The sequence below is a fragment of the Macaca thibetana genome, chromosome 5, assembly GCF_024542745.1.
Source record: "Macaca thibetana thibetana isolate TM-01 chromosome 5, ASM2454274v1, whole genome shotgun sequence".
NCBI lineage: Eukaryota > Metazoa > Chordata > Mammalia > Primates > Cercopithecidae > Macaca > Macaca thibetana.
In genome coordinates, this window is record NC_065582.1 from 145,848 (window position 1) to 170,242 (window position 24,395).

At 37.7% G+C, this 24,395-nt stretch overlaps 1 protein-coding gene across 1 annotated transcript; it reads right to left on the bottom strand.

The window, feature by feature from the left end:
- Positions 1 to 229: 229 nt before the first annotated feature.
- Positions 230 to 23,278, bottom strand: FRG1 (FSHD region gene 1). Its single transcript, XM_050792068.1, is given in 10 exon segments — positions 230 to 341; positions 1,502 to 1,612; positions 2,927 to 3,018; positions 6,216 to 6,320; positions 8,649 to 8,696; positions 8,698 to 8,764; positions 10,677 to 10,734; positions 11,529 to 11,654; positions 20,852 to 20,922; positions 23,052 to 23,278. Coding segments are annotated over 10 exon segments (777 nt in total). The 5' UTR covers positions 23,114 to 23,278; the 3' UTR covers positions 230 to 304.
- Between the last annotated feature and the right edge of the window lie 1,117 nt (positions 23,279 to 24,395).

Below are 24,395 nucleotides of genomic sequence, written 5' to 3' on the forward strand. Positions count from 1 at the left end.
GTAAATGACGAGTTGATGGGTGCTGACGAGTTGATGGATGCAGCACACCAACATGGCACAAGTATACATATGTAACAAACCTGCACGTTATGCACATGTACCCTAGAACTTAAAGTATAATATTTAAAAAAAAAAAAACAGTACATCCATGAAGAATCTTGATTAAGCTTGTTTAATCCTAGTTAAACTAGTTACTAGTTAAACAATAATTTCACAACAATTCAAGAACTCTTTAAAAGCATTTCCTCTGAATATTTTATTCAGAAAAAAACACAAAAAGATAAAGCAGAAACAAAAATCCCAGTCATTTGCAGTATCTGTCGGCTTTCAATTTGGCTCTCCTGTTTAAGCAAAGAAAAGTAATAAAATTAATCTGTGTAAAGCATGCCATATATATTCAACTGCTACTAAATGTAAAAAGCTTTAAAACTGTGTGGTCAATTTTGGTTATTATATTACCACAACACTTATATTAAAATATGTATACTTTTAAATTTGGTTTCTATAAAAAATGGATTCTAACCTTGTAACAGTTATTTCCTAACAGTCAATAAACGTTGCCTAAGGGCTTTTTCAATCCACAATAGCAATTTTAATTATTCTGGAATTTAAGGGTGCTCTAAATTTCCATTCAACAGGGTGAGAATGCTGTCTTATTAGAAGTGATAAAAGTTACAGGACACAGAGCTTATTTCGTTTTAGAGTCCACATCCTGATTGTATTTTATATCTTCTTCTTGATTTCTTCCATCTGGATACGTATTCATTTGCTCAGCTGGAAAAAATTCTTAACATTATGTACGACTTTAGGTGTGAAGTCTACCAGCTAGTTAACAGGAAATATGTAATTAAAGATTGCCTTATCAAGAAATGTGAAAAAAAAGGGTAAGAGTAACTTTGCAACATAGGACTTCAATGAGCGGCTGGTGATTATCAAAATCTGGCACTTAATTGACTTATACTTGGACACTCACGGCTAAACGTCTCTGCCTGTTTTCCTGTGTTGTAAATCTAGGACATTACTTACCCACATAGGAAGAGTAATAAATATTAATAGTGTGCTATGACAAACATCCTGCACTCTTCCAAATCTTACAATAAAACTGCTTCAATTTCACTTGTTTAGCTTTTAGATTTTTAGCTGATCTATTCTTATTTTAAGGAACCTGAACTACTCTAACAATCCACATAATTTTTACATTAGTCAAACTGCTTCTAACTCTGGTTCCAACAGGTATAAAAAGATAATGATAAATTTATGAAGTAGATACAGTCAAACCTGAATTTCTTAAAGTATATACTTAGAATCGGTTATAATTTTTAGATTCTTTCTTGACAGTCTTTTCCCAAACTTATGATGTCCTCTCTAAGTAATATTGCCACATTCATAAATTAGAAATAAAGACAAAAATGTGAAAACTATAGTAATTTAAGAGAACATAGGTTTTCTACACGCCATTTCTATTGGATACTGAAAATAGTGGAAATAAGTAAACAGCTACCTGTCCAGAAGCGTCTCATGCAAAAATCCATCTTTCCGAGCCTTTTTAAGAATTTTACTGTCTTCTTTACTTATTTTAAGTTTGTGGTCTTGGAAGCTCTGAAATTTCTTTCTGCAAAGAAAATGTCTTCATTGAAAAATACCTCAAACTCTGATTATACATATTTACTATTAAATTTATAAATACTGTTAATTTATTTTTCACTTATTAAAAAAGTCTAACTGTAGGCCAGGGGCAGTGGCTCATGCCTGCAATCCCAGCACTTTGGGAGGCCAAGGCAGGCAGATCACTTGAGGTCAGGAGTTTGATAACAGCCTGTTCAACATGGTGAAACCCTGTTTCTACTAAAAATATAAAAATTAGCTGAGCATAGTGGCACGTGCCTGTAGTCCCAGTTAGGAGGCTGAGGCAGGAGAATCACATGAACCTGGGAGGTGAAGGCTGCGATGAGCCGAGATCATGCCACTGCACTCCAGTCTGGGCAACAGAGTGAGACTCCATCTTGCGGAAGGGGAAAAAAAAAAGTCTAATTGTATTTTTTTAATAAGCTGGAGCTTCTCAACCACAAAGATGACCTCCATGACCCCTCAAAAGGAGGGCCACTCATTGACTGGGAAGAACCACAAGGCCCCACTTCTATTAGGGCATGCCGGCTGGAGTCCTCCGTGTCCTGGCCATAGCACAGCCTTTGACTGGCATCACACCCGTTCTGTGAATGAACAGGGAGACAGACTAACCCGCATGACGTTAGCTTTGAGAGCTGGTATGATGATTAGGAAAACTGAAGCCTTGAGAACAGCATTGAGCTCAGGGCTCTGTCCCAGAGGCTACATTGTGTTGCCTCTTCTTGTCCACCAGTTTTTTTTTTTTTCTTTTTTTTTTTTTTTTTTTGAGATGGAGTCTCGCTCTGTCGCCCAGGCTGGAGTGCAGTGGCCAGATCTCAGCTCACTGCAAGCTCCGCCTCCCGGGTTTATGCCATTCTCCTGTCTCAGCCTCCTGAGTAGCTGGGACTACAGGCGTCCGCCACCACGCCCGGCTAATTTTTTGTATTTTTTAGTAGAGACGGGGTTTCACCATGTTAGCCAGGATGGTCTCGATCTCCTGACCTCGTGATCCGCCCGTCTCGGCCTCCCAAAGTGCAGGGATTACAGGCTTGAGCCACCGCGCCCGGCCGTCCATCAGTTTTAATTTAATTTTGTCAGAGAGGGTCTTGCTCCGTCACCCAGGCTGGAATGCAGTGGTCATCAGAGCTCACTGCAGCCTCGGACTCCTGGGCTCAAACAATCCTCCTGTCTCAGCCTCCCGAGTAGCTTGGCCTACAGGCATGCACCACCATCCCCAACTAATTAGGTAATTTATTTTGAAAGCACTTTGAGAAGCACTTCACTGTCAAATCTGTAGGTCTAAAAGGAAAAGAATACATACACATAATTGATTTCACACTGTTTTACATTTCCTTTGTCTTCTTCTGGAATGTCATCTTTTTTCTTGGTTTCTCTTTCAGCACAGGATCTAATCTAGATATTGGAAAAGAGAATCCAATGGGTTATATGTTTATCTCCCACCCTCCCCCCTTTACGTATCACGTAAGAACATTCGAGATGATTTCTTATGCAGAAGGAAAAATTAACTGATCAGCTATATTCAGAAAAAGGCAGGTTTTGGCTATGTGTTTTTACTTCATATATATATATATAAAATCTATATGAGTAACTGCTACCACGTGCTTCCTCCGCAGCCCTTGGGTCAGAAACACTACAGACAAAATTATTTCAAAAACATTTTACACATCAGATCCTGCTAGGCAATAAAGCAATCATTAACTAATTTAATTTTGTCCTCCAAGTGAATACACTAGGATCAAATTATCCCTAGTAGACAAGCGTTCATTTGATCAGATTGAAAGCTTAAGATTACTATTTTACGTCGCACAGACTATTACCAAATGTATTAAAACTTTTAACACTACACAACTTGTTTTTAACTAATTGGAACCCACCTCTTTTACTAACTTCTTATATCCTCCAAAGTTTGGATAGATATTTACTATCACATGTCATAAGTTAACTGATCTGCATTCAACAATTAGGATCGCCCACAGAACAGGCAATTGGCAGAGGTAAGGACTCATGTCTCCTAAGGATCTCTGTGGCCAGCGTCCAATTCCAGGACTGCTTAGAAAGTGATGACAAACAACGTGTTTGTGCCAATGACATCTTTGTGACAGTTTTGATTAGAGGGTCCCAGAAGACCTGAAAACATTCCCTGCTAGGGCCTGCAACACAATGCTACCTTTAGTAAGAGGGATCTGTGTTCTGGTAGATAAGGCAAGGTCATAAAGGTGAATGGCTGACAGAGATTAGGAGAGCCTGCAATTAAATGGTAAAGGAAAAGAGTCCTAAATAATCACTGTTCAGAGCTTCCAGGTACTTGACTAACCAGAGACCCAGACAACTTTGCATTTCATCTGAAAACTGCTTTAAATAGTGAAACACACAATCTTTGTATAAGTATCTTTGTCTCTTTGTATAAGTGCAAAGCACTGCACATATATTTGCAATTGTTGCCTTCAATAACACTTTTGTGATGATATCCAGATGAAAAATAAATATGATACAATAAAATATAAATAAATAAAATTAAAGGTAATTCACAAACCCATCTGCATTTCCCCAATGACCTGTTCCCTGAGAAGCAATGCGCTATGAAATATTGAGTGGCTTAGGAGTCAGCTGGGCCTGGCTACACATCCTGTCTTTACCATACCCTGAAATCACTATGTGATTTCCATGAACTGACTGAGAAAAACTACGAGGATGTAAGGAGGGTCTGAGGCTGTCTTCCTATCTGTAAGGCTGAGCTCACATCCACCTCACAGGAGCCTGATGGAGATTCGAGACTACAACACATGTGCCGGGTACATGCAATGAAAAAACATAACTAACATTTCACTTCTCTAACAATAATACCTACATTTTAGATTGAAATTGTTTGAGCTTTAGATTTGAAATTATTTGAAATCAAGACTATTGTAAAAAGAAATCAAACATATGACCGGAAATCTAACATGAAGCACGTACAGACATTTGACAGATGCTTTTAAATTACACTGGTAGTAGAGAAAAATGTAACATAAATTTTTATGCTCTAATTATAAGAAAGAAGGGCATCTTAGAAAAGGCATTTCCCCCATCTCTTAGAGCCTTCCACTCCGGCCCCTACAATGCATCACAGAGCAAATCTGGGTCAGACTGGATGCAACCTGTGATTCCCGACAGAGACAAACAAAGCAAGGTTCAGGATGCTCACTACCGGGAAGGAATGCCAAGGAACAGAAAAACCATGTGTCAAGAAGGAGGGAGTTATTCTTTAGATACATATATATCATTAAAGATCACTGGCTTTTGCTGAGTCTAAAAAATTAAGCCTTAAATGTTTTCATCAAATTCCAGCTAACTACCTGATTTATCTAGGTTATACTAACAGTATTACTTAGAATTTCACCTTGATATGAAGATGTCTGTGTAACTTTTACAATGATATAAAACAAAGAGTAGGATTAGGGAGGAAACAGGCCAGTGCCTGGTGCAATGGATAACGTATCTGACTACAGATGAGGGAATTTAGCCTGGAATAAGGAACTTTTATTTCCAGCTTAGTGACACATACAAATTGTAAAAATAAAATAAAAATCATGTTTTATGTGATTCATGTTTTTCCTAATGCAAAGAAGACTGGTACTATTAATAAAAATATTTTTAAAATGTGAGGGCTAAAGCCCCAGAGGTTCTGCTATGATTTTTTATGTTTCATAGAATGATTTTCATCATGGAAGCTCAAGCATTACGTAAATACAAATGCATATACCCCTGACCTGGTAATTCTGCGTCTGGAAATTTATCTTCAGGTCCCCCCGCACATCTACAAGTGGATGCATATTCAATGTTTTGTACTGCAGCACTGTGTATATGAGCAAAAGACTGGAAACAGCCTACATTTCCATCTATAAGAGACTAAACAAATTAAGGTACATCCCTAAAATGAATATTATGTGGCTGTTAAAAAAGAGAGAGAAAGGAAAGAAAAGCAAGAAAAAGAGAAAACTTTCTACATTCAAAAATAGTAGAAAACTCTCCAAAATACAATTTTAAGGAAAAAAAAATTAAAGTCTAGAAGACTATAGAGGAGGCAAACTTTAGTGTAAAACAGTTGAAAATTATAAACATATTCATGTGTTTATAAAGAAATTTTAGGAGGCTATAAAAAAACAAAACAAAGGGAAAGAGATAGGAACCGGAGCTGGGACACAGGCGAGTAAGAAGAATGGCAGGCAGATGTCTTCATAGGCTTTTATTTAAAAATGTTGAACCACGTGTACACATTATCTCTTTTAAAAATTAGATTTTAAAATACAAGCAAGAAAACAAGAAAACGAAAGCCTAAAAAGATCATGCAGAACTACTCAAAAAAAAGATACTAATCCATGGAGATAACGGCAAGGTAGCTCCTAGATGCACTGATTTCTCTATCACATTGTACAAACAAGCCACCAATTATGGGATTTATAATAAAAAATGAGTCCATTTGAAACACCACATTATAAAAAGCTATTAACTAAATCTTTAAAGTGACAGTAAATGATGATTTAACATTTTAAAGAGACAGTCACATTGCATGTGTGAATGTGGTCATTTGTATAAAATGTCATAATTACCTTGATCATTTCTTCTTCTGCTGCTGTCTTACTTTTTGCTTCTATGTCCCCAGCTTCATTGCATCTAATAAAGCAGCTATTTGAAGCCAATAAAGCCATTTTCCCCTAAGTGAAACAAAATAACAAAATAAGAGTCATGAGGATACTTCTTGTAGAAGAAACGTTGTGTTTAGATTGAATTAATTTTTCCTCCCTGATTTAAAAATCACAGAAAAGAACTTAGAGAAAACCTGAAAAATATAATACAAGAACATGCAGAAAAGGAAACCAAAATCACCTATTATTTTACTATTCAAATATTACCACAATAAACATTCTTAGTGTATCTTCCTAGTAGGACTAAATTCTAATTAGATGAAGTAGGATTGCTTCCTTTCTAAAACATCTACGGTGTGATATAACTGATTTAGTTCAGTTTCAAAAATTAACTTTAAAGAACATAATTATGAATGCACACTTTATTCAAATACTAGCATTTTAAGTAAAATTTATTTTCCTCACAATTAGAAAACACGAAAAGGCATATACAATGCCTTTGGTGTTTTGAATTTAAGAATCACTGTCTGAGGGACTTTTGTGTGTGAAAATAAATATTTATATGCTTTTTTAGTTGTTTAATGTTTGATGTATTATACTGCTTTCTATTAAACAAAACTTTAAAAACTGATCTTCTTGTGTATCCAAATCTGGGTTATAAATTTGGTTAGCTTGATTCCCTTAACAAATATAATGTTTATTTATAACTTGTATTTGGTTGATTCTTTTGGAAAACTTGGAATACCATAATATTTAGACAAAATATTTAGAAATACAATGATTATAAAAATATGTATATATTTAATATAAATATATATATAAAAATATATAAAATATGTGATATAACTTATATCACATCCAGTTAAAAAGTGCTGATAACATGGATTTAATTTCTTGGTCAAGGTTGCAAGGGCTGGTGGTCTCTCATCTGGATGGCGCCTGCTGAGTCCTGGAACATGCTGCTGTGGTCCAAGGCGATTTAAACCTGTGCCGCAGATTATTCACCTGAGTCTTTTTGCAATAGAATTTTAAGACCCTCTTTCATTTAAATTTTTGAAACTTAGTGTCCTTCCTAAAAATAAAATGAAATGAACTTTCCTAAAGTGTTGTATTATTAGAACTATCTGGCTCATCATCCTGGCCTCACGATATATTGGCTTTTTCTACTGGTGTAATTTTTATTAGAAGTATCTCATCATAACTAGTAGGATCATCTCAAAGGGGTTGCAACACATTAGTGGGTCATGAAATCAGTGTAGTGGTTCCTGAATGGTATTGGGGGGAAAAAGAAAAGGGAATACACACAGACACACAGAGGAAGGGGTAAAAGAGAGTAAGAAATATCAAGCTGCGTAACACATGAACAAGTAAGTATTGTTAAGTACAACTCTTGCTTCAGTTATACACATGTGTGCGTGCTGGGCTGCAATGTAAAAATGCATTTCTCAATGGGTTGGGTCAAAATAGTTTTCAAGTCACTGACTTAAGATTTTATCCCAGGGGATGAGGAAATTAACCCCAGGGGATAAGGAAATTAGTCTAAGTGATTACCTCTTTCTGGGGGGATGTCTGTTTAATTTGTCATCTTAGAAAACACTGCTGAGTTCCTATTTTCAGTTCCTGATTGTACACCACCAAAGCGCTACTCAAAGGCTGAGCTTATCTTCCACTTGCTTGTGCCCACTGGTCCTTACTGTTTTTCATATAGTTACCTACTTTTTAAAGACTGTTTAGCACTCACATACTTTTGTTCAATCTTTACTTCTCACACAAACAGAGAAAGGAAATTATGTATTCTGTACCAACAAAGATTTAACAAAACATCCATATACTACAACTGTCTAGATTAGAGTGCAGTGGTGTGATTCTTAAAATTAAGAATTAGTATATTATCTTTTTTCTCCTTTTATATTAAAACTATCTTTTCGTACACTATTTGAAGCTTATGAACTGAAAGTCCTTTAGAGATAATTTACTTCAATGAACTATTATTATTTATTTTATGCACAAATTGTCACAACTTGGTCTTAGCTTGCTCCACTGTTCGCTTACAGTCTCTAATGTTTCTGAAAGCATCCATGATTTCTGCTACAAAGAAGATACTTAGGAACTATTCTGTTTTCCTACTCTGAGACCTAAAATTGACTGGTTCTTTAACGGAAATGAGATCCGTATCTAGGCAGTAGGGTATAGAGAAATAATTGTGGGCAAAAGTACTAATGCTGTTTTTGTTGCACTATATTTTGAGATCTCTTTAAGGCTCTATGTTATTGATTGATTCCAATTTAATGTATTATACTATTGCATCCTACTTTTTCTTTTTAAATATATTATATGATTGTTACAGACTTTCTGTTATACTGACAGGAAGTTTTTATAAACAATAACAGCACTTACATTTTGAAAGACTGGTTCCCATTGTTCTCTTGGTCCGATTGCATCTGAAACGCCCAACAACAAGCCCATCTGAATTGATACCAAGATACTTTCCATAGCCAGATTTCAGGGCAATTCTGTACATTAATAAGATAGATAAAAGTTAAAAACTGAGAGGAAATTAATTATAGAACATCAAAACAGGACATGTGCATATGTGTGGGTGTGTACATATCTAAACTTTCAGGCTGGACACATTCCAAGTGTTCAAAAGCTGCATGTGGCTGAGTGGTGACTCACTCTGTAATCTCTGTGCTTTGGGAAGCCAATGGGAGAACTGCCTGAGGCAAGAAGTTCAAGATCAGCCTGAACAACACAGTGAGACCCCATCTCTACAAAAAATTTAAAAAATTAGCTGGGCATGCTGGCGTGCACATGTGATACCAGCTACTGGGGAGAGGCTGACACAGGAGGGTTGCTTGAGTCCAGAAATTTGAGGTTATAGTGAGCTATGATCACACCACTGCATTCTAATCTGGGTGACAGAGTGAGACTCTGTGCCTTAAAAAAAAAAAAAAAAGCTACATGTGACTAGTTGCTGCCATATTGGACAGCGCAGTTTTAAATTTACAGTTTTGTATTTTGCTTTTTTAATATAAACATTGTACTTATATATTACATAACAAGTATTTTCCAAATTCATCATTCTTCAATTATACTTCTTTAGTTATAAAGTTCAATAATAAATTATTAAAACTTACTTTTTCTGTTATTACAAATAGTTCTATTTACATCTATTCTGTACATAAAACTGATTTATCGTCAGAAAAAATTCCTAGAAATAACTGGATCGAAGAGTATAAACTACAAAGTTCTTATGTCATCAAACTGTTTACCAGAAAATGCTGTTTCAATTTATATTCTTACTTCAAATTAAAAGAGTATGTTTTGTATCATGGAATTTTTTTTTAAACATTATGACTTTAAAAAAATACTTGAAAACCTGATATGGAAAAAACAGTATCCTATTAATTTGCATTTTAGTATTTAACTAGCATAACAATTGTTTTTCTTTTCCTTTCCTTTTTAGTTTTTAGATTATCTGGTTATGTCCCTTGTCCATTTTTCCATTGAGATCTGATTGTTTGCAGTTTTTCTACTGGGGTCATCAGGGCTATGAATTCTGTACAAGATACATATGAAGAGTAAGGACCCACTGTCTATTAAGATTGTTGCAAATATTTTCCTCATTTGTCAGTTAATTTTCTTTACAATCCTTTTTAGTTTATAATTGTAAAGCAGTTTAAAACTATTGAATTTTTTCTTCCTCTGCTTTTATTCTTTATCTTTCACCACACTTACCAGACTTTCAAAGAAAGTATAAAAATAATCATCTTAATGTGATTTTTTAAAATTCTGATTTTTCTTTTACCTTACCGAGACTCTCCTGGGATGCCAGAACTGACTTTTACTCCTTTATACATTAATGATTATATAACAGAAATTATTATCATATTGATGTAACCAATTACTAAAATATGCAAATTCACTTTCAGTATCTTCTACCCAAAGAATCATTCTATACTTCTGCACAAGGTGAGAATAACAAAGGTTACTTTATAAAATGACTATAAAAATAGTGAGTAAAAATATTCTTCTGGTCACTATGATTCTGTAACATTCTCTGCTGGTTTCAACAATACTCCTTTTTTTAGTCTTCCTGTTTGTACTTCCCTACAGTGAGTTTAAATATCATAGCAACAGTGAACCAGGTTTTGTACTGTTTGATTTCTTTTTTAATCTATCTTATTTGGTGTGTGAAATTATTAATCTTCATTTTTTTTTTTACATATTTTTTTTCCAGCCTAGCATTATATATTGACAGGAAATCCACTAAAAGTAGATCACAAAATCTACTTTTCAAAAAAGCTATTTTGTTTTTTATAACAAAATTACTCTGTGGGCTTAAGACAGACACTAAAATTTTTAATGAATACAATTAAATTTTTAAAATAACTGGTTACTAATTATATTACAACATAAGCTCACCTGGAATCAGATAATTTGACAGCCGTCAACTGCTCTGGGGGACTAGGGCCCTCATCAACTATTGGAGAAAAAACATTTGAAAATAAATTTGACATTTGCTATAAAAGATATCATTTTGCTTTAAAAAATATGGCTATTTTCTTCTGCAATTAAATGTAAGAATATTCAGATATGCTGATGTCACTGTAATATTGCATCTTTGGAATCAAGATCTATTTTACCTTCTTTTAACTACAGCGCTAATTTTACATATTGAGTAGGACAGGCTAACATAATGCTTATTTAATAACTTCTGAGATATCTTCTCATTATGTTTTAAAATACAGCCATAAATAAGCACTTATTTAAAAAACTAAACGCTTTCATTTATTCAAGGGATGGCCTTGCTGACCAAATGATACTGTTTTTTATCTTCTAATTACTTCGTATCTCATTAGTGCTTCCTCCAATGGGCTAAAGAAAATGAGGAAACTTCAAATTGTTACCCACACCCAGGTTAGTTTTGACAATAGGTCTGACTAAAAAAGAAATTCAAACATTTTGACTCAAGTAGGTTTTCTTTTTTCTTTTCACTTACTATTTTAATTATTCATGTTGTTTTGATTTCCAAAGATACTCTTCTGGAACTATACAGAATGTTTTCAAATGCTTGTATTAGAAAGAGGGACTTGCCAATGGCTGGTAAATATTAAGGAAGAAAAAAAACGGAAGAGTCAAATGCAATGGAAAATTTGGAAAATTTTGGAAAAATTTCCTTTGGAAAATGTCTGAAACTAGTTAAGAGTTTGGCCTAAGCGAATGAATGTCCTAAAACCTACATTTGTGGCAGCCTCTTCCCTTCCAGACACAAACCTTCTTTGTGTGGAGCTCCCAGGGTAAAAAGGCCATTGTCGAGTGCGTGTATATAGGTTCCCTTATCCATTTCAATGGCTATGGTTCCTGAAATTTCACCAAAGTTTGTTACTGTCCACCAGATTCCTAAAAAATAAAATCAATATTTAAACTTTGTATCTTAGTTTTGACACAGAGTTCTTTTTGTGTTATTATAACTTAGTTTTAAAAACTTTTTGTTTTGCAGTTGTAAGAAATAATACAAAGATCTCACATATCCCTTACTCACTTTGTCTCAATGATGACATCTCACGTAAGTATCACACTGTCAGAATCAGGAAATTGACATTGGTATAATCCATGAACCTTATTCAGATTTCACCAGTTTTACATGTACTTGTTTGCATGTATGTGCACAGATTCATGAGACTACCAGTACAGTCAGGAATAGGTTTTTAAAATACAAAATAGCAACATACAGCCAGGCATGGGGGTGCATGCCTGTAATCCCAGCTACTCGGGGAGCTGGGGAAAGAGGATGACTTGAGCCCAGCAGTTCAAGGTTATAGTGAGCTATGATCTCGCCACTGCACTCTAGCCTGAGTGACAGAGCAAGGTCCTGTCTCAAAAAAAGACCAAAACAAAACAAAAGGCAACATGTGAAGGTACAAAGTGATACACAGAGAACGGTCTCTCTCATGATAGACCCCAGCCATCTATTCATGCCTGCTTTCCAGAGGCAATGCCCATCATAACATTTCTTAGAAATGCCCCTACAGGAAGATTTTCTAGCATAGTAATCTTTTTTTTTTTTTTTTTTTTTGAGACAGAGTGTCGCTCTGTTGCCCAGGCTGGAGTGCAGTGGCACAATCTCGGCTCACTGCGACCTCCACCTCCCAGGTTCAAACAATTCTCTGCCTCAGCTTCCCGAGTAGCTGGGGCTACAGGTACCCGCCACCATGCCTGGATAATTTTTCTGTATTTTTAGTAGAGACGGGGTTTCCCCATCTCGGCCAGGCTGGTCTTGAACTCCTGACCTCGTGATCCACCTGCCTCGGCCTCCCAAGTGCTAGAATTACAGGTGTCAGCCACCGCACCTGGCCAGTTATCTTAACTATGATTTTAGATTGAAAGCAAAATGAGCGGAATCTATGTCTATGTATACTAATTTCCAATTTGCCAACAGAAATGTTAGACCCTAGGAACAATTAGTTAAGCAGTTGTTATAAAAGTTTGTATCTTAATGTTAAAAAATATCCTCAAACCCCCTCCTAAATTGTACTTTAGCTACAGCAGAAATAAGTCAATCATTAACTGGATATGACATATTAAGGAATTCTTGTTCATTTTACAAGGTCTGATAATGACACAGTATAATGTATAAAAGAACAAAACAGATGATGAGAGAAAACATACCACGTTAAGAAATGCACATTTACATACTTATGGGTAAAATGACATATCATCTGTGATTTTACTTAAAATTTCTAGGAAAAACTGTGTGTGTGGGTGTGTGTGTAAATGAAATGAGATTGGCAAAATACTGACAATTATACTCTTCTATGTATGGATTAGTTTGGATATTTCCATAATAAAAAGGTTTTAAAGATTCAGTTAATTCCACTGCACAAAATTTTCTATTCAACTAAACATTTCATGCTTTTCATAACAAATTTTAAAATACATAAAATTTTAGCTAAAATGAAGTTGGACCCTTACCTAATACCAAATACAAAAAGTAACTTAAAATAGACCAAAGACCTAAATGTAAGAGCTGAAGTTAGAAACCTTTTAGAAGAAAATGGGAAAAGCTTCATGACCATGAATTTGGCAATTATTTCTTGCATAGAACATCAAAGGCACAGGAACAAAAGAAAACATAGACAAACTGGACTTCATCAGAATTAAAACCTTTCGTGCATCAAGAACCACTGTCAACAGAGTAAAAGGCATCCCAGAGAATGGAGAAAATATTTGTAAACTGCATACGTTATAAGGAATTAATATCCAGAGTATATGGAGAACTTCCAAAAAGACAAACATCACAATTCAAAACTGGGCAAAGGATGTACACAGACATTGTTCCAAACGTGATGTACAAATGGCCAATGAGCACTTGAAAAGATGATCAGCATCACTAGTCACCAGGGAAATGTAAATCAAAACCACAATGAAATACCACTTCACACCTATGAGAATCGCTAGTGTCAAAACAAAAACAAAAAAAACAAAAACAAAAACCAAGAAAACCAGAAAAACAAATGTTGGGCAGGATGTGGAGAAACTGAAACCCGATGCAATGCTGGTGGGAAGGTAAAACGGTGCATGTATTTAAATGCCACTGAAGTGTACACTTAAAAATAGAAAAACTGGCAAATCTTATATTCTGTATATTTTACCTCCACACACACACAAAACCAATGGAGAAAAAGAAAATCAAAATTAAAATTTCAGCCAAAGATGATTAGAAAGCAGTAAAACTAACCAGCAATTTAGATGCCTGAGTTGTCTTATAGCTACAATTGTTTTCAATAAAAGAAATAATGCTTTATTCAGAATCATTATGAACAGTGTTATGATTAGCAAGTCTTTCTTATAAATGTAATAGTTAATGATTTTAAGTTCATTTTATTTATTTTGTATGTTCTATGCCACGTTGATCAAATACACTTAATATTAAATAAAATCATTTAAATATAGTATCTCATTAATGTTTTGCAAATGAAGAAGAAATTTCTGGCAGACAAGCTCCTCAAAATTTTCACACTCTGTTCAAGTAGGGAAATGATACAGTAACATTACTTATAATATTGTGAACTGAAAAAGAAATTACTTTGAGCAGATGCCAGTATTTTTTCTCAATGGGATTTCAAAGAATAAGAAAGCTAAACATAGTATCATCAAGAATTAAATGTGAGCTGTTCTGCTTATTTTCTGCAAGTGGCCTACATTCAACTCTCGGAAGTATGCTTGTATGTTTAACGACTAAAGTAACATAACATAATACTCATCAGTGCCACTCTGGGGGTTTCAGCTGTGAAAGAGCAGTGGACCCTCAGAACAGTGGGCCTGGAAGTTGCCTGTCTCTACGTCAGGTCACAGCTCAAGCTCCTGTCTCTAAGTCAGGTTACAGCTCAAGCTGTGTATATGCTGCAGACGCCTAAGCTGAATTTGAGAATCCGCTCTAAAACATTACGTGGTATTTAGACACAGGCTTGAAGTTATTTCCTTTTAAACCTTAGGCAGATGGTCAAATACCCCTGCTGTGTTGTCTCACAATGCATAACAAAGCTTTTCGCATGTTTTCACATAGTTTAGGATGTTTACATGTCTGGCATGCCTGTAATCCCAGCGCTTTGAGAGGTGGAAGCAGAAGAATCACTTAAGCCCAGGAGTTCAATATCAGCCTAGGCAACAAAAGGACATCCCCATCTCTACAAAAAAATTAAGAAATTAGCGACTGTGGTGGTACAAGCCTGTGGTCCCAGCTACTCAGGAGTCTGAGGTGAGAGGACTGCGTGAGCCCGTGAGGTCGAGGGTGCACTGAGCCATGATCACGTCACTGCACTCCAGCCTGAGCAACAAAGCAAGAGCCTGTCTCAAAAAAAAAAAAAAAAAAAAAAAAAAAAAAAAAGAAAAAAAAACAAAGGCTTGATGCACCAGTGTCATGGCTGATGAGACATGACCAGGGCACCCTCACTCCAGCATCAAGGCCATGTGACAGCTCCCCTCACCTTCTGACTAATCCAGGGCTTCTGTGCTGAGAGCCCCCTTAAATCTCTACCTTCATTATGTGCTCGGCACAAACGAATGATGTATCTTAGATTTGGAAACGGAATTTTCTTCCCCAACCTCACTGTAGTCTAAGTACCCTTCACAGACCTTCTATTAACCCTTAGTTTACTTAGCTTTAGTTCCTGGGTAAATAAAATATATGTGTTTTGCAAACTACGATGTTATAAGTCCAGTTGCTTCTTAATCTAGCAGAGCTCAGTGAAACTCTTTGCTTACAGACATGCTCGTTTTTATTATGTCACACTTGGTTTTCTCCATGTGGAAGACATAATTTCTTTCATCCTATTTACTAATCCCTTCAGATCCTTGTGAGGAACCAACAGAACAACTTTAAAAAATTAAAAGGTTTTCTTTCCCTTCACAAATAGGCACATGCTTACTTACATGTTAAGTTTAGAAAAATCCACGATGCAAAAGAAGGTGGAAGGACAAAGAGAAAAAGACGCAGAAAGACTTCCTCTTCCAGCCAAGATGGACTTGCCCTCCCACCATGACCAACGAGAAAACTGAAACTGGATAGAACATTTGAGAAAACTGTTTTCAGGGATTGGAACACAGGCAGAACAGGACTGTGACATCTGAGAACAGGAAAACACAGGAGGCAAATCTCACACACACTTCTGTTTTCTGCCCAATGGCAGTTTCTTGACCACAGAGAGGCAGAGACCTCCAAGAATGAGGCAATGTCACTGAGCTGAGAATCTCGCAGTGCTAAAATGTTGGGAGTTTATAGAATAAGGTACTGGAGAAGAGGGAACTACACAGAGGTGAGGCCTCAAAAGAGTATGCAAAAGTTCTCTGCACGTCTGTGGCCAAGGGCTGGGGGGAGCGCATGCAGAAGGCAGGCTCCACAAGGCCTCTGCAGAGCGGCTGGCTCTGCTGAGGGCTGACTGGAGACACCAGAGATCACACAAATTTGGGACACAGCAGAGTGGAGAGAACTCACCAAGTACACGAAGCACATGTTGTTGAGGCCCATGAGGATGGACCTTTCCCAGAGTAAGAGTCACAGTCTAAGTCTACAGGCAAAACCCTAATAAATAAGTACAAACAAACAAAGCCCCAGGCTTGACAGAAGCAAAAGGGTGGTCAAATAATTTAACTAGGCATCAAGACATTTAACAGAAATAAAGGTTAAAATATTACGAAAATGAAAGACTGAATTTATAAGGAAGACTTAATTCTAAATGTGTACACATGAGAGCTTCAAAATACTTTAAGCAAAAACTGCTCAAGTAGACAGATCTAGAATTACAGTTGGAGATTTTAACATAACTTTCAATACATTGTAGGATTAGTAAAGTCAGTAAGGACACAGAAGATGTGGCTAATCACGGGATAACTGACATCTAAAGAACACTGAACCGGCCAGGCACCGTGGCTCACGCCTGTAATCCTACAACTTTGGGAGGCCGAGGCAGGCGGATCACCTGAGATCAGGAGCTTGAGACTAGCTTGGCCAATGTGATGAAACCCCGTCTCTATTAAAAATATAAAAAGAATTAGCCAGGCCTGGTGGCAGGTGCCTATAATTCCAGCTACTCTAGAGGCTGAGGTAGAATCACTTGAACCTGGGAGGCGGAGGATGCAGTGGGCTGAGATTGCGCCACGGCACTCCAGCCTGCTGGGCAACAGAGCGAGACTCCATCTCCAAAAAAAAAAAAAAACCCTGAACCAACATCTGCAGAATACACATTCTTTTCAAGTGCACATGGAAATTTACTAAGAAAGTATGTTCTCCAACCATACTACGAATGAATTAGAAATCAGCAATAGTAACGTATCTATAATACCTCCATGTAGTAGAAATTAAAAACAATACACTTTTAAATAACTCATGGGTCCATGAAAAGAAAAATCACAAGGGAAACTAGATAATATTTTGAATGGAATGAAAATGAAAACAAAATGTGTTGACTATAACTAAAACTAAAGTGGAATGAAGAGCTCTAACTCCCTTCTTAAGAAGCTATAAAACAAGAGCAAAGTAAACTGAAAATAGGTTAAATGGAGGAAAAAAAAAGATTGAAAATTAAATAGAAAATGAAAAAAAGGGAAAATAAGTAATACAGAAACAAGCTTGTCCAACCTGAGGGCTGCATGTGGCCCAGGCCAGCTCTGAATGCAGCCCAACACAAATTCATAAACTTTCTTGAAACATTATGAGATGTTTTTGCCTTTTTTTTTTTTTTGGCTCATCAGCTTATCGTTAGTGTATTTTATGTGTGGTCCAAGACAATTCTTCTTCCTCCATTGTGGCCCCGGGAAGTCAAAAGACTGAATACCCCTGTACTGAAAGATCATTAATGATAAATGATCTTATAAAGATAAATTGATAAACCTGCAGCTAGACTGACTGATCCAGGAAAAAATGGCAAAAACATAAATTACCAATATGAAGAGACTGCAATATAGATTAGATTCTACAGACATTAAAAGGATATTAAAGGAGTATTCTGAACAATTTTCTGCCAATAAATCCAACAACTTAGATGAAATGAAATTTTCTTAAGACACAAATTACCAAAACTGACACAACAGAAAAATCTGAAAATCTCTCTTAAAAATTTTTAATTTTCCCACAAAAAACTAAAACCAAACCAAATAAAACCCTCTAGGTTCAGATGACTTCACTAGTGAATTCTATCAAACATGTAAAGAAGAAATCATACCCATCTTACATAGGTATTTCCAAAAACAGGGAAGGAGAGAGCACTTCCCATCTCATTTTATGACACCCAATATCACCTTGACACCAAAATCAAATAAAGACATTACAAGAAAAGGAAACAGAAGTCAATATCTCCCATCAACACCAATGAAGAAAGCTTAAAAAAAAAAATCATATCTAGCAAAATCCCGAAGGACAAGGCACCACAACCACGTGGGGTCTACCCCAGGGATGTAAAGTTACTTTAAAAGTTGAAAATGAAACCAATGTAATTCATTGGCAGAAAGAAGAAAGCTGTATAATCATCTCAACAGATACAGAAAGAGGCATCTGACAGCATTAAACACCATTATGATAAAAACTCCCAAGAATCAAAGTTTAAAAAGAATGTCCTCATTTTGATAAAGGTTTTCTCTGCAGATCCTACAGACATCATACCATATGGTGGACTACTGAAAGCTTTCTGCCTAAGCTTGGGAACAACGCAATTATGCCCAATCTCATGACTTCTGTTCAACACTATGGAAGTCCTGGACAGTATAATAAACCAGAAAAAAGAAAGACAAGACATAAGGATTAGAAAGAAAGAGGTAAAACGATAGTCACAGGAAACATTGCAAATTTCTTAGTTTTCTATATAAACAAACCTCTAGAAGTAATAAGTGAAACAGACTTATCAGACTACAAAGTCACCATACAAAAATCAATTGTATATCTACATACTGACAGCAAACAATTGGAAAATCAAATTCAAAAGTTCTATTGACAGTAGTGTAAAATTATAAAATACTTAAGAATAAATTTTTAAATAGGCATGCAAGACTGCTACATTGAAAATTATGAAATATTGAGGCCCAATATTAAGATGTTGCTTCTCCCCCAAATGATCTGGACTCAATACAATTCTCCGAGAAAATCCAACAGGTTTCACTGTAGAAATTAATAGTTAATAAGTACAAAGTTGCAGGACTCACACTACCAGATCTCAAGACTTCATGAAATTATAGCAATAAAGAGAAATATATCAACAGAAAAACAGACAAACGTATCAACAGAACAGAGTCCAGAAATAGACCAATACATAGAAAGTTAATTGATTTTTTTATGAAGATACCAAAGTGGATTAACGGAAAAAGGAAACAACAGTGGTACTGGAACAACTGGCTATCAAGATGTTAAAAAAAAAAAAAAAAAAAAAAAGTAAATCTTGAAACCGAACTCACACCATGCCAAAAATTAATTTGAGATAAATAACAGATTTAATGTAAAAACTAAAACTATGATGCTTCTAAAAGAAAATGCAGAATATTTTCCTGACTTTGGGTAAGCAAAGATCTCTTATATCAAAGAGATAAGGCAGTAACCATGAAAGGAAAAAAAATAAACTGAACTTTATAAAAATTAAAAGCTTCTGGCCGGGCGCGGTGGCTCAAGCCTGTAATCCCAGCACTTTGGGAGGCCGAGGCGGGCGGATCACAAGGTCAGGAGATCGAGACCACAGTGAAACCCCGTCTCTACTAAAAATACAAAAAAAAATTAGCCGGGCGCGGTGGCGGGTGCCTGTAGTCCCAGCTACTCAGGAGGCTGAGGCAGGAGAATGGCGGGAACCCGGGAGGCGGAGCTTGCAGTGAGCCGAGATCGCGCCACTGCACTCCAGCCTGGGCAACAGCGTGAGACTCCGTCTCAAAAAAAAAAAAAAAAAAAAAAAGCTTCTGACCATTCTGGCTAACATGGTGAAACCTAGTCTCTACTAAAAATACAAAAAATTACCCAGGTGTGGTGGCGGGTGCCTGTAGTCCCAGCTACTCGGGAGGCTGAGGCAGGATAATGGCGTGAACCTGGGAGGTGGAGCTTGCAGTAAACCGAGATTGAGCCACCGCACTCCAGCCTGGGTGACAGAGTGAGACCCCGTCTCAAAAAAAAAAATAAATAAATAAAAAAAAATAAAAGCTTCTGCTCATCCAAAAACCACCATTAAGAAACCGAAAAGGTAAAACTCAGACTGAGAGAAAAGACTGATAACACCATCAACTCTTGGCAAGGATGTAACTGGAGCACTAATTCATTCTTGGTGGGAGGGTAAAATGGCATAACCACTTTAGAAAATTTGGGGCAGTTTCTTATATAGTTAAACATTCACCTGTCCTTTGACACAGCAATTCCACATCTACATATCTACCCTAGACATTTACCCTAATTTTAGAATTGATTTGCCATTTAAAAAGCAATGATTCTTCCAGAACATTGGCTTTATATCATTCCATATTTTTATAAATTTTTTAAGTTACCATAATTTATGAAGATTCAAAATGCAACTTGCCAAGGTTTAAAAGAGAAAAAAAAAGTATACAAAGAACTAAACGGAAAACAGGCTGGTTAAGTGTGGTTGGGTCAGTTTATTTCTAGCATCATTTACAGGCTACCCTGCTGTTGTATTTAAAATTTTCATTAACTTCAGAATTCACAAAATAACGATTTTTTTCCTGTTAAGATACTTCCTTTAAGAGACAACTGACTTCTACAATTAAAATGTATACATGTTCAAAGAAAATAACTTGTAAAATATTATTTGGTTGAAAAACATTTACATTAGGCCTTTAAAATTATGCATCAGAATCTCCGGCTATTAAGCAGTCTAATGATGCCTGCTAAGTCAGAGAGTTATAATTCTCTCCTGTGCTTTATTCTGATAATGAAGTAAAGGCATCAGTACCATCTACTGTGCTAAAGAATAAATGGAATTTACAACTGTAGGTAATATTTAAGCACTTTAAGACAAATATGAATACGTCATAAATTTCTAACTAGGAAAATATTTTCAATGAGATCTCAAGAAATGTTAACTTTTTTCAGAATAGAGTACTGAAAACTGACTCACCAACAATATCAAGCTGGGTTTCTTCATCTTCTTCTCTTTTTCTCTTCTTATCTTTGCTCTTTTTCTTCTTACTACCGGACATAATTTATACAGATGAGTTTAGGTATATTGATTTGTATGATAAATAAATATAAGATTGAAACCTGGAAGTCTTCTAAGCTGTTTCATTTATAAATTACTGATTTAGGATGACTTACATTGCTATGCCCTCTTAAATACAGTACTGAGAGGTTGCTTCAGGCTTTATACATATTACTTCAGAGTTCAAAGCAGATTGCAGAGCCACACGGCCAGATTTTAAATCCTGATTCTGTAACTTCTTAGCTCGGTGATTTTTGGAAAAGGTACTGAATCTCTCTGAGACTGTTTCCCCACTTACAAAATTAGGATAATAACTTAAACTAACTCTTAAGGTTACTGTGAGGATTAGGAGGTAATATGTACCTTCATACATTGCTGGTGCAAATGTAAAATGGTGCAGCATCCGCAGAAAACAGTTTAGGGTTCCTCAAAAAGTTAGAGTTAACATACAACCCAGCAATTTGACTCCTAAGTATGTATACCCAAGGGAAATGAAAACATACACCCCCAAAAATACTTACATAAGAATATTCACACTAACATTAGTCACAACAGCCAAAAACTAGAAACAACCCAAATGTTCATCAACTGATGAATGGATGAACAAACTGTGTTACATCCACACAATGGAATACTACACAGCCATAAAAAGGAACAAGTGCTACAACAATGATGAACCTCAAGAATGTCGTAAGTGAAAGGAGCCAGATACAAAAGGCCACATGTTGCATGATTTCTTTCTTAGGAAATATTCAGAATAGGCAATTTCACATAGTCAGCAGATTAGAGGTTGCCAAGGACTAGGAGAAGGGGAGGATGGGATGTGACTGCTTTAATGGGGAGGAGGTTTCCTTCTGGGATGACGAAAATGCTGAGCAACTAGACAGTGGTGAACCTCTTGAATATATACTAAAAACCACTGACTGTACAAAAGGGTGAATTTTATAATTATGAATTACATCTCAATAAAAAAAGAAAAAAACAAGGGCGATTTGAAAAAAAATGTGCCTACAATTTCTTGGCGCATTGGAAGTGCTACATAAGCATTAATTATGATTATTACGACAATCTTAAGACACTTTTGTCTGTATTTTCATCATAAAGTTTTCAGAAAATACCTCTCCTCTCCTCCCAGGAAATTCACAGAGTAAAAATCTCACATTCATTCCGGATAAACCTGCCATTTATTCTGGCATCTTCATGAGGCCAGACTCCCAGACAGGGTTCTCAAGGGCAGTGGCTTCAACTCACTCCTTGATACCTTCTTTCCATTTCGCTTAAAAATGTCAAAACCTCTGTTTATCACAGAGACCAGAGAGAAATGCTCAACATTTGTATGTACAGTCAACCTCGGGCAAATTTGCCAGTTAAAAAAGATGCGGGGATATGAGTGCACAGGTATTTTTCCCTAAAAAGCTAATAAATTACCACTACGACCACCTCCTCACATTTGGCTCAATTTGTTTACTGTATGTATGTTCTCTCATTTAATCCTCACAGTCTTCTAAAAGTATAAACAATCGTCTGAAAGTATAAATGTGTAAACGGAGGTTCAAAGATATTTGATCTTTTAATGAGTAAATGGAAGTTTAGACATATTAACCAATTTGCCAACAAATCACAAAATTAGTAAATGACAGAGTGCAGGTTCGAGCCCATATCCCTATCAAAGCCCATATACACCTCAACCACTGTGTGATTCATCCTCGTTTCACTCTACATATTAGGTTAGAAAAAACTAACCAAGAACTTTTCTGGGAAGAAAAGAGACAATGGAGAAAAATAATAATCTCTAATAAAGGAAGTTATTATCACGAACTACGACATCAGACTAATGCAGACCCACGAGGCAGAGGCCTGGAGACCCAGACTCGTGGGTAGGGGCCACGGGTCACCCGCCGTCTGCCCTGTTTCCAGGGCCGTCCGCGCGGGAGGCTGCCCCTCTCTGCACAGGCGCCGGGAACCGCGGCCCGGCCTCCGTCCAGCTCGGACAGGGGCCAGGGCGAAGCCTGGGAGGCCACAAAACCGGCCCTCCGCGCCACGGCTTCCACCGGACTCGCGGGACTGGAGTGCGTCCGAAAAGAACGCAGGAGGCCCCCGCCCGAGCTGCCGGACCCACCTCTTCGCCTTGGTTCCCTTGAGCACGAGTTTGGTAGACTTCACGTAGGAGTACTCGGCCATGGCTCCGGGAGACTTCTGCGCGGAGAGGCTGAAGCCGGCTGAGGACGAGTATGCGACCCCGAGCAGCACCCGGGCGGGGAAGAACAGAAGTGGAGGCGAAGTAAACGCTACCTGACAGCGTACGTTTCTCCAGAGCCCGCCTCCGTCTTCACCCGAACGGTGAATGGCTGAGAACTCCACTTCCGGTTTCTGCCGGGGAAACTACGGCGGCCGCAGAGGGCCAAAAGCTGTCCGCGCGCAGCTGCTCCTTGGCGCCCTCTCGAGGAGCCCCTGAGGATTCGCGCCTCCCGAGGGGAGGAAAGCCCGCCTGAGGCGCTGCGGGCTGGCGCGCCGGCAACGGTCTCCGCGGGGGCGGGAAGCGGCTCCGGCTACCCTAGCTGTCCTGCGGCGGCGCGGCTGAAAGCACGCGCCACTCGTGCGCGCGTCACTCGGGGCTGTGCGTAGCGCGACGGTGTGTGCAGGAAACAAGCAGGAAATACCCTAAAATAGAATTAAGCGCCACGTTGCGGGCCGCGGACGTCGCGAGTGCTGTGGGAATGTGGGCTGAGGTGGAGAGTTATGGTGGCGCGTGTTACAGGCCCAGGGGTCAGGAGAAGCCTAATCGTGGAGGCGGCATCTGAGGAGGGTCTTGAACGCTGGGCAGGCTTTTGCCTGACGGAGATGGAGGAAGCAAGTGCTGTCTGATGGAGGAAACAGGGCGGAGGCGTGGAGGGAGCCGTGCAGCGCTGGTGTGAGGAGCAGCGAGCAGGCCAGGCCTGTAAAGCAGAGTGATGGGAACCTGGATGGAGAGGGCAAGTCGGGGTCCTGTGGTCGCTGAAGAATTTGAAATCAGTAAACAGGTGAGAGGGATCAATCGCAAGAGCATGGGGTGAAACGAGGCGTCGTCCACGGTGATTCCTTTGCAGCGGTGGGTATTATTAATCGCGTATGTGACGCCAGAACCACCCCACTCAAGCTGTGGCTCTTGCCCTAAAGTAGAAAACAGAGACCAGTTGGGTTCCAAGCATCCACGAAGATCTTATTAAACTCGTGATCCCTGGTGGCACCATCGACTCAGGACTGGCCCATCTCAAACCTGACTCAGAAACAAAACCGTCACAGTGTGCAGAGATGAGCGTCCTTACCCGCTATCATAACGTATTTTCCGGTGTTTTCACAGTGCTGCGCTTCCTAATCCCCACTCCACGGCAATCCACATGCCGTGATGCCCGGAGGCATTAGCAAGGAGACACACAGGGGCTCTTCACGTTGGCTTTCCAGGGTTTTGATGAAAATATCAACT